General features: G+C 41.8%; 1 protein-coding gene across 1 annotated transcript; it reads right to left on the reverse strand.

The window, feature by feature from the left end:
• Nucleotides 1-298: 298 nt before the first annotated feature.
• Nucleotides 299-11,805, reverse strand: GJA1 (gap junction protein alpha 1). The gene is made up of 2 exons (XM_052645720.1): nt 11,641-11,805; nt 299-1,583 (listed from the first exon to the last, which is right to left on the reverse strand). Exon 2 carries the CDS (start codon nt 1,565-1,567, stop codon nt 419-421), a length of 1,149 nt encoding a protein of 382 aa, XP_052501680.1. The 5' UTR covers nt 1,568-1,583; nt 11,641-11,805; the 3' UTR covers nt 299-418.
• Nucleotides 11,806-12,007: the final 202 nt, after the last annotated feature.

Raw genomic sequence — 12,007 nt, forward strand, 5'->3', positions numbered from 1 at the left:
AGTAAAATGTTCAGAAAGTATTTTCTCCTGGTCAAACTTATTTCAGTTTCTTGGTAGAACAAAAACATATTTAACCAAAAATATCACTGACTCTTTCACATACACAGAACTATTCTTAGGGGTGTGTGGGAAAGAAAAAGCTCTTACCTATGGATCACCTAATGCAACCTTTACTTAGAACTTAAGCTTTTTGAATCAACTACATTAAATACCAATATGTACCTCCCTCATCCCCTCCCTCTCCACCCGCCTATCCCTAACACCCCCAATGAACCAGGTATTCTAATGTCTTTGTGTTTCCTAAGCCTCATGACAAGGCTGTTGAGTACCACCTCCAATGGAACAAAATGAACACCTAAGGTGCATTTTTTTATAGCACCTGTTTCCTCTCCACGACTGAGTGGGATCTCGATTGGACCTAGATCTCCAGGTCATCAGGCCGGGGTCGGCTGCTGGCGCGACTGCTGGCTCTGCTGGAAGGCCGCTGGTCCACAATGGCTAGAGGCTGTAGTTCGTGGCCAGCATCGAGTTTTTTAGAATTCTGGTGGTCGTCTGGGAAATCAAAAGGCTGTGCGTGGGAGTTAGAGATGGTGCTGCCTGCCTGCCCCATTCGATTTTGTTCTGCGCTGTAATTGGCCCAGTTTTGCTCACTTGCTTGTTTGTTGTAATTGCGGCAGGAAGAGTTGTTTCTGTCTCCGGTGACCAGCTTGTACCCGGGAGGAGACATGGGCGAGAGAGGAGCAGTTGGGGAGGAGCAGCCATTGAAATAAGCATATTTTGGAGATCCACAGTCTTTGGAGGGGCTCAGTGGGCCAGTGGTAGTGTGGTAAGGATCACTCTTTCCCTTCACACGATCCTTAACACCCTTGAAGAAGACATAGAAGAGTTCGATGATGTTCAAGGCAAGAGACACCAACGACACGACAAGCATGAAGATGATGAAGATGGTCTTCTCCGTGGGCCGAGAAAGGAAACAGTCCACCTGATGCGGGCACGGATCTCTTTTGCAAGTGTAAACGGCACTCAAGCTGAATCCATAGATGTACCACTGGATCAGCAAGAAGGCCACCTCGAAGACAGACTTGAAGAGGATACTGATGATGTAGGTTCTCAGCAAGCCCCCTCGCATCTTCACCTTGCCGTGCTCTTCAATGCCATACTTGAACTTCTTAATTTCAATCTGCTTCAAGTGCATGTCCACATTGGCACCATCAGTTTGGGCAACTTTGAGTTCCTCCTCTTTCTTGTTCAGTTTCTCTTCCTTTCGCATCACATAGAACACATGAGCCAGGTATAAGAGTGTGGGGACAGACACAAATATGATCTGCAGGACCCAGAAGCGCACATGAGAGATTGGGAAGGATTTGTCATAGCAGACATTTTCACAACCAGGTTGTTGAGTGTTACAACGAAAGGCAGACTGCTCATCACCCCAGGCTGACTCAACGGCTGTCCCCAGTAGCAGGATTCGGAAAATGAAAAGGACTGACAGCCACACCTTCCCTCCAGCGGTGGAATAGGCTTGAACCTTGTCAAGGAGTTTGCCTAAGGCACTCCAGTCACCCATGTTGCCTGGGTACTGCCTGAAAAGAAACCAAAAGGCAACTAAATAATCACAGATCCAAATTACTAGTTTAATATACAGTTTCTTTCAGCCAACAATCAAAATATTATAGAATATTTCCTTTCATTCTAGCATCCTTTCCAAAACAAACAAACAAACAAAACAGCCCACAAGTGCAAATGATTCCAGTTTTCCCCTGAAAAGAGGTCTCAGATTTTCTTGGTATATGCTAGGTTTTAGAAACAGCAGAGCCTTTGCGCCACGTAAAGTGAGATTTTCACCTTGTGAAAAGGTATTACTTGCTCAGCCACTGTCTCACCTTGTTGCTTGAGAAGTTGTCAGTGCTAAATGTCTCTGCTTATTTTATTGTCTGAAAAATGAGGCTCATTCTTGCCTGATAGGCCTGTATCTGCATGCTTACCTAAGCAAAATGCTGATGTGTGGTATTCAAAACCTATGGGTACCTAAGAACTGAGGTAAAAACTCCCATACCCATGCACATAGACATAATCTATTTTCAAACCTCAGTCCTATTATATATAGCACATTATTCCTAATTGTAAACTGAAATGTTTCTCCTTGGTATTTCAAGTGTCTTTGTGCATACTCTATACTGTGGTCATTTATACTTCTGTTTTTTCCTTAAGCACTAACTTATGTGGTTTGGACGTCTTCTGTCTTCCACCCAGAGGCAAATATGCTGCACTCAAAGGTACCATCGTGACACACTGTGTCCCTAGATGTAGGAACCTACTTTCAAAAACAAATACTAAATGCATATCACATTTCAAGTAATAGTTCAATTGGCCTCAATACTAATTATAGCCTGCAAAATAAAAAGTAATTTGTTATCTGTAGTAAAAATGGTTGTTTTTCATCTTTGGATTGCTGTATACTTTCAAGTTCCTTTACTGGATTTTGGACCCTCAGCCCACACACTCTTCTTAATTTCCTATCACTACCTTGATATCTTAAGCCTAGGACGTCCCCATTACTGGGGATGAGAAATAGCCTCAAGTGTATAGAGATGACAGGAATCCCCAAAGTTATTAGTTCAATTTATACTTTTAATTGCCAGTAGGCCATTCAACTGATGAAAACTGAGGTCCTTAAAAGTGTTAGTGACTCAGTCATATCTGACTCTTTGTGACCCCATGGACTGTAGCCGGCCAGGCTTCTCTGTCCATGGAATTCTCCAGGTAAGAATACTGGAGTGAATAGCCATTCTCTTTTCCATGGGATCTTCTCAACTCAAGGATTGGACCCAGGTCTCCTATACTGCAGGCAGGTTCTTTACCGTCTGGGCCACCAGGGAAGTTTTGGAAATATTCACCTATCAGTAAGGCCAGAAAAAGACTTTCAATCCCAAGACCAAGGCTTTCCAATGCACAACACTGGTCTTAAAATTGAAGTTAAGCGGAGTCAAAGTTAGAAATGTTCTCACGCTTTGATATATAAACTCTTAGCAGAGGCTGAAATCTGGGAAGAAATGAATAATATTGCATGAGGCAGTCATAGAGAATACAGTCTAATTTTCAGCAGAGTTATTGGAGGGTTCAGAACAGGATGAAACAGTAAAAAATTATTTAATAATTACAAACAAGCAAAGCAAAGACTTCCCAGGAACTCACTGGATTTTAAAGAGTATAACTAAAAGTATGATTAAATAGGTTTCCTAGAAATAAGTTTGTGATCTTAATATAAAGAAGTTTTTCAGCTGGAATTAAACTATGAGCCTGTTCTCCTTATGTGAAGTAAATGAAATCCAGGGGAGTCTTCTTCCCCACTAAGCAATATTACACTTGTGTCTACTACTTGTACCTCCTGGCTATAGAGGTCAGAAAAAATGAATTGGAAACCTGGCCTGGGGTTTCCTGGATGGAACAAAGAGGAGATGGCTGATCCATAACGTGAAACTGTTATCCGCTATCTAAATTAGCAGTCAGTGTGTATTTTTTGATGACAATCCAGAGACTGGTGCCAGAGACTGACTGGGGAGGTGAGGGGGTGTAATGAGTGGAGATGAGTGGGCAGGTTATAGGAAATAACACCCTTCTGTCAGTGGTCATAAAGAAAAGGAGCTTCCCCACTAGGAAGGGCCATTTAAGATGGTGAAGTGACAGTGAAACTGATGTATGGAATGAGCAGTCAAGCGAGAAAAAAGGTGAGTAGGATTGACAAAGAGTTAAATAGCCAGGGAAAGGCTTGAAGTGAGAGGGAGTAATTTAGCTTTGACAGACAGTTTGATGCGAGAGAATGTAAAAGAAAAAACCTACAATTTAGCAGAAGACACTGCACTGGGAATGAAGAAATACAGTCCGTGAGGGTCAAACAAATAGAGCAGAATTTTTGGAGCTCTATCAATAGACAGTTTCGATGTGATGATGTGTAAATTGGCCCTGATTCTGTTTGTAGAGAATTTCACTATTTTGCCAGTGTCATCTGCTTTTGCTCAATACTCCAGTTGTGGCGGGGTAGGGAAGATGAACACCAAAAACAATCAAGTATAAAATGATAAACTGCACAATCTCATCACATTCACACGATTGGGCTCAAGGAAAAAAAAAAAGTGTTTCAGGCACAATGAGAAGTCATTTTAGTCAATGTTTCATTATTATTTCAAACAAAAGATACTGATGCTTGTGACAAATAATTACCAAGTTTCTTTACACTCTATGGAAAATAAAACCTGACTACCATGTAGTTCTGAGATTCCACAAAAATAACCTATATTGCCACCAGTGTGTGAACTGGTTACTGGGCAGCTCTCCAGGTAGTAGCAAAGTTGTCTTTTCTTTAAGGAGCCATACAGTTGTCATTTGCATTAATTAATTGAGTTATACTCGTTCATCCATTGCTATGAATTATCCAGTTGGACAACTTGTATCCTGTAACATGTAGATACCTGTTATTAGCACTATCATAGAGACTGTCAGATAGTGGTTAATGTGATAGCTTATAATGCTTGTGGTTTTCAAAGAGAGGTAACGAAATCTTTTTGGTAGTCATTCACTTTGCTGTGAATTAGAAATTCTACTAACTGTTTGTCCCCTCATCCCCATTATAGGTTTAATTTTTCCAAGTCATAGTTGAAAAATTAATGCCTTTTTATAAGGAGCAGTCATAATTATGTTTACGAATCCCCTAGCATTGGTTTACAGACTATATACCTCACTCACATTCAACAGTATGAGATAAGTATACTCTTTATTTGATACTTTAGAAAATCATGGCAGTTGAGCATATATCCTGTATACTCATTTCTTCACTGCTATGTTCCCAAGGTGGAACTTTGTATATAGATTAAGGTCTAGGTTAAGGAGCTGTACAAAGTTCTCATTAGAAGCAAATGCTTGACAGCAGTTGGACCATGTCCTCTACATACCATGTTAGATTACATTCTTCATGGCTCTTCATGGCCCTCTAGACTAGAAGCCAAAACCTCAGTCACCCTAAGGGTGACCTGCCCAAGCACCTTCTGGACTCTCTGCAGTGTGGGGAGGGTTCAGTGTGAGGAGCCGAACTCTGGGTACCTGGGAACAGAGCTTACTACTGTACAGCCCTTGACCTTCTACCTCTATTGGCTGCTCCCCATGAACACAAAGACTCAAATACTTCATTCAAAATGGAAAATAAACCTTCAATTTTAAGTTACTTTTGACTGTCCCCTTTTTCAGAGATATAGTAACATATCACTGTGCCAAAGCTATAATCAAGACACTATGTCATTAATGTCCCAATAATGATTAGGAGAATTAGAATATATTTTACTTTCAATTTTAAAGATTTTTCCTAAGAAGAGATACTATAATCAGTTGAGTGAGTGAAATAAAATAAAGGTAAACAGGATTACTTCCTGATAAAATCATTAAATGGATTGGGGGGGGGGGGATGGTCAGGGAGGAGGAAGTGCCATGTGTGTTTCTAATATCCTAGGCCGAAAATTATAAGCCTCTTGGGACTTCCCTGGTGCTTCCACTGCAGCAGGGGCCAGGGTTCCATCCCTGGCTGGGGAACCAGGATCTGGCATGCAGTGTGGGCCCCCTCCCCCAAATTATAAACTTCAAAACTGAACAGTAAATTCTAATGTTTTTCTTTAATTTTTGTAAGACCCCCCTCTTCCCTGTGGTGAATGACTGCGTGGGCTCAGTTGTGACCATCCCTCTATAGTTAAAACAGCTAGATGTGCTTTGGGTAGTGTTCACACCCACATTCAACTAACATAATCCATGTTCAATCTGTCAGCAAATGCTATAGGCTTTGTCTTCCCCTCAAAACAGACTAGGAGTCTCACCACCACCCAAGCTTTTGGCCTGATCTCAGCAATCACCAGGTCCCCTCTCTTCAGGTTACACATCGAGAGCCTGTTACCCTGCTTGCCAATCTACTCCCCTCAAACAATCTGAAAAGAACTAACGAACTGATATGCCTTGATCAACTCTGTCCCATCCCCACGGCTCGCTCTGGTCTCACCTCTTCCGCCAGTACTGCAGGCCTGTCACTGGCTACTCCCTCTGCTCTTTTTTTGTTTTTTAATGGTCCTTAGCTCTACTTGACATATTACATATATTTACCTGTTTATTGTTTGTCTGCCTCCATGACAAGGACTTATGTCTGCTTTTCTCAACTAGAATGTGAGTTCTATATGGGAGCTTCTTGTGTCCACCGCTGTATCGCCAGTGCTTAAAAGAGTTGAGAGATACCGAATATCTACTGGGTGAATTAAAAGGGGCCTGTAACAAAAAAGGCACCAGGTTTCACCAGTTTTGTTTATTTGTTTATTACCTCCTTGGGACTCTCTTAATTATAGTTACCGATCCCAAACTTCTGAAGTTTCAGATTAATTAAAAAGGGACTTACACAGTTAAAAAAGTATTGTCAGCATCTCATACGATAAAGACTATTCAATTTTCAAGTGATAATTGCTGTAGCAGAGAACTGTCTGTGGTAGCAACATATTTTAAATGATTCCTGAGCAAGTAGTATGATTAAATTAAGAAAACAGGCTCTTTAACAAAGAATTTGTTAAACAAGGTCTTGAATTTCTTGGACAAGGTCATAGTGATTTGGAATTCTTGCAAAATATATCTGGTATCATAGATATTTATGCAGTTTCAGTATTATGCTGTTTTACAGGTTAAGATTTCAAAGAAACAACAAAAACACTTGTGTTTTTGTCCAATTCTGCAGGATTTGAATTCTGACTAGACTACACAATTCAACTGTTGCTGAGAGAGATCCCACAGTATCTTGCAGAGCAAGAAATAACCTGTTAAAACTTGTGTTTATTTCAAGAATGATAAATCTTGGGGTAAGATTGGGCTTCTTAGGAGAAGAGTAACAGCTGGTATCAATCCCAGTTAATGTAACATCTCTACATAGGCTGAGGGTGTATTAGGCAGTTCAGTGACTTGAATCAGGTACTATGAAAAATATATATTCATCAGATAATAAACAACCTTTGCTTCCTTATATGTGGGTAGTCAGCCTAACTGTGGTGTGCTAGTTGCTCAGTCACGTCCAACTCTTTGCAACCCCATGGACTGTAGTCCTCCAGGCTCGTCTTGTCCATGGAATTCTCCGGGAAAGAATACTGGGGCTGCTAGCCACTCCCTTTGCCAGGGGAATCTTTCCAACCCAGGGATCAGACGCGGCTCTCCTGCATTGCAGGCAGATTTTTTACTGTCTGAGCCACCTGGGAAGCCCTGGTGTATCAAACCTATTTCGTGTAAACATCTATTCTATTTAAAAGTCTGCCCATGGCTCCATGATTAGCCTTAGATTCTTTTGTAAAGAATGAAATACCGCTACATTTCTTCTGACGTGTACCTGATGAGTGGCATTGAATTTTTGCGAGTGGGGTGGGGAACACACGTGCCTTTTTACCTTGGCTCTCACCTTTTTTCATCACACAGTCAATCTACATCAGCCTCCACAGAACAATGACATGAGCTGGGAGCTGAGGAGTGAGGAACTCCATCCAAAGAGATGACACCTACAAAATAGATAATCCTCTTCCTAGTCCAACAGCTATCACTCAACTCCCCCCTAGCAGAAGTTTCTCATGGTCTCTCATGGTGATACCAGAAAGAGCCTAAGTCAGAAGCTGCAGGCTAAAAGCTGTGTTCTTAGATTGCCATCGGATGGAGGTAAAGCCCTCACAAGTGTATTAAATCTTCTTTCCTTAATGAACACTGAATGAGTAACTCATGAACATGAAGCTCTTAGTTAAAGCTCAATAAAGGTTCATTCCTCTTTAAATGATTTTTAGATATAGAAGGAAATGGCAACCCACTCCAGTGTTCTTGTCTGGAGAATCCCAGGGATGGTGGAGCCTGGTGGGCTGCTGTCTATGGGGTCGCACAGAGTCAGACACGACTGAAGCGACTTAGCAGGAACATAGCCCTTTTACTTTGTAACTTTGGTATTCTTTCCTTTAGCAAAATAATAACTAAGAAGTGATTAACATTTTCCTAATGGTAACCAAAGGCTCCTGAAATGAGTACAATAGCAACCTCAAAGAGACTGAAACAAATTTACCCTTTATCAATTATTGGAGAGAAAAGACCATGAAAAAGGTCTGCCTGTCTTTGTGTTTCTATTTAGAGACATCTTCTCTAAATCATGGAAAAAGTCATACACTAGAGAATGCATCTGCCTTACAGAAATTGCTAAAAAAAAAAACACAACAAACCACTGTATTTTTTCTATTACTGTGAATTTTAAACATTCCATAAAACACTTTCTTTTTTGACGGTGCCACATGGCATGAGGGATCTTAGTTCCCCCACCAGGGGTTGAACTTGCACCCCCTGCAGTGGAAGAGATGCATTTTCACCACTGGACCACCAGGGACGTCTCAAAACACATATGTTAAAGAAAGTATTTAGACAGCTAGGAAAACTTGGATGCGAAGGTTACTGAAAATTAAGAAACTCTTATGGAAAAATTTATATATATAAAACTTCTATATAAATGGCTCAGCATGGTCTGTGTTTTACCTTTGGCAAAAGACAGTACGTACATACATAGGCAAATGGTAAACCTAGACAGGCAATGTGGAGACAAAGTAGAGAATTTAGGTGCTTATCTGAAGGGGGTGAGAGGTGGGAGAACTCCCACTGAGAACTCCAGGGATTTTTTTGAAACCTGACTTATCTATAGTGAATACTGACATTAATGGTAAACACTAGATAATAACTTGTCTCTCCAGAACTGAACTAACGTGTGTAAATACGCTTCCACAATCTCAACAACTGAGAATCTTGAAGGGAAGTCAGAACCGGAAAGGTGGAGTAGGAGGCATTAATCACTGGTGACTTTCCTATCATTCCCTTCCCTCGGGTATCGTATATATAGAGGCGCTGAGGCTCATACCAGCTGCATCTCTGGACATCACCAGAGAAATGAAGGAATGCACTTTACTGTGAGGTTCTCATTCTCCTCTAGGTAGGAACTGAACACATCTAAGTAACACAATAACTCTCAATATCTAAAAACACACCCTTTCAGATGCTTGCTTTGACACTGTTTCCAGGAAGGGTGAGCAATGTAAGAATTACACTGTAAAGGGCCAGGAATGGAGTGGATGGGGGCAGCAGTGATAAACCTTAAAAGGTAGTAGAAAAATATGGAACATAGTAGGATCAAAGCCACCGCAGTAGGATCAACGCATTACCACTGCATTTTGCAGGCAAAGGACAGGTGAAAACTGTACTGACTTCGGAAACTAAAAAGCACCACATATACACGTTGCCAGGACAGAGGAAATTTCAGGCAACCTGGCCTACATAGAGGAATTAACTACTCTTTTCCATGAAGTGTTTTTTCCCCTGGATTTTTTTCATTCTTTGAGACGGAGTTAATTTAATGAGATCTCTGCATTACTAGAGGTTTTTATTCTCAGCAATTCCTGGACAAGTTAGGCCTTTAAATTTTTTTTCATAATCTATTCTTCAAAGTGCCCAAGGCATTTTAGACTAACTTCATATGAGTCCAGTTTTCAGAGGGGGAAATTAAGCATCTTTTCATTACCAACTTGGTTTGAGAAGCAAAAGAAATTAAACCCACCTCCAAGTAAAGCCACGTCTGTTTTTCCAACAGTTTATAACTCTCCTCTTCCCAACCCAACTTTGTACTCCTAGAGAGAAAAATAGGCACGCCCTAGGCTGAGGATGAGGTTGGTTAAGGAGAACTTTTGATAAGCTTTATCAGAGATGCTCTGTAAATATTTGGATGACTAGCCAAAAGGATAGGGTGGGCGAGCCGCTGCTAGGAACCTAGGAACCGGGAAGATTTGAGTTCCCGAATTCTGGAACTGATTTGCCTCCGGACACGTCATTAGCACTTTACTCATCTCATGATGGGGCTTCCTCCGCTCTCCCCACTCCACCCCCATTCTTGAGAAGTTTCGAGAACTTACAGAAGAGTTAGAAGTGCCATTTAGGTACGGTAGGTAATTCCCAAGGCACTCAGGTTTCCTTGCGGTTTATACAGTAGGATTCAGCAAGTTCAAAAGAAAAAAAAAAAAAGACACTGCGGGGGGGGGGGTGTTGGAGGGGAAATTAGATTGATACAGTTAATTCAATTAATCATTCGCTCCTTTTTTCACTATTTGGCACACAGTCCATGGCCCCCCCGCCCACCCCCCGTCCCCAGCACTCTGCCGTTCTCCCCCTCCCTCTTCCTTCCCAGTGGCGGAACTCGGACCTGCGCCTGGTTAGACTAGAGAGGATCAGAAGGACTCCTCTGAGCAAACCTTTGCAAATCGCCAGGGCTCAGACAGCTCAGGAGCCCCGGGCGAGCCGGGCGGATGCTAAGATGGCAGGAGGCACCCTACGCCCGCCGGGCCCCAGGCCCCCGTCCTCCTTCCGCAAAGCTTTTATTTTTCTTTGCTTTTCAACCTTCTCTGGTGCAAATACTTCAAACTGCAGCGTCACACCAAAAATTTAAACTAAACAGTCTATGGAGTTAGATCAGACAAAACCCCTACCGGACACGAGAACACAAGGTTGTATTTCTAGCTAACAGAATGTGTGTTACCCATAAAAGCATGAGAAATTGAACCCTTTTAAATAACAAGTCCGCGTTATCTTTGCCTGCTGGCAGCACCCAGCGACTCAAAAAAGTTGCCCCAGAGGTCTGAAGTTTGTTACAGGATCGGACAAGCCGAAGGTGGGGTGGCACGGGGTGGGGGGAGCTCCCTCTAAGGGGCTGTTTTAAGAAATTTCGATTCCTATTCTTTCTAGGAGCCCCTGCCTTAGGAGACCTTTTGGAAAAGCACCCAGGCATACACTCTTTCCTAGAATTCTGTTCGCCCTCTGTTCATGCTTTGTAAGTAACCATCACCCATTCAAGGGATTTCACCTCCTGAATTGCCAGCGTGGTCGAGTCAATGGTGGCTCTCTTGCGAGTCTCAAGATTTTTCCATAGCGCTGCTAACATAAAGTAACCCTTTACTGTGGCTTTAAGAACCTCAATATCACAACTCTGATTTTTATACCTTTTGTTTACTGGGTAAAATTCTAGGAAGGAACCACGTGGAAGTCAAGTAACCGCAAGATCTTAACAAAGCACTTTGTTAAGAAGTTTGCTTTGCAAGGCTATAGAACATCAATCAAGATTTCCATATGAAAAAGCACAAAGCGTAGAATTCTATAGCAAGCACGCTAAGCAAATTTGCACTTTGATTTTTGTATTGTTGTCAGTCAAACCCCCAACCTAGGCCCCTAACCTCGCCCTCCCCCCGCCAAAAGTTACAAAGCACCTAGACTGTTACTGATCACCCCCAAAAGCAAAATTATAGTCTAAAATGGAAAACGAAATATCCAGTAAATTAGTTCTCTATCCTCATCAGAAAGATCTGAATCTTATTTACCTGTTGCATTATTAAAAGAAAAACTTTTCAGCAGTCAAAGAGTAAATACCGTAAGTTTAATTTTAACTTTAAAACTACACTTTCAAGTTCATCATTCCCTTTATTGTGTCATATGAAAGCTACATTTAACACATTTAAAAACTTTAGAAAAGTTTGCTAGAAAAAGACACGGTTAGGTAAAGTTCTTTTAAAAACTTACTCTTTCTCTTAAAAGAAGTGAAGTAGGCAAGCCAAGTGATTGAACTCCTCAGAGGATGAAGTAAGATGAAAAAGCAAGCCCAGGCACTCAGACCTGTCTATTTAAAGTTTAAAAGTCTGCTGCTGTTTGGTACTTTCCTCACTCCTTCCCCCTAATGAAAGAAAAGTGCTGATACCTCGTAAAAGCTTTTTTCTTACTTGGAGCACAGAGCTTTTAAAAGTTTCAAGCCACTGACTCAACAGGGAGGGAGGGGCTAGAAGAAAGGGGAGGAGAAGAGGAAAGGCGGGCAGGGGGGTGGAGAGCGGGCCGGAGAACGTGGACGGGTGGGGGAAAGAAGGAGTAGCCAGGTCCAGACAAAGTTGTGCTG

The sequence above is a fragment of the Budorcas taxicolor genome, chromosome 9 (assembly GCF_023091745.1).
Source record: "Budorcas taxicolor isolate Tak-1 chromosome 9, Takin1.1, whole genome shotgun sequence".
NCBI classification, from domain to species: Eukaryota; Metazoa; Chordata; class Mammalia; order Artiodactyla; family Bovidae; genus Budorcas; species Budorcas taxicolor.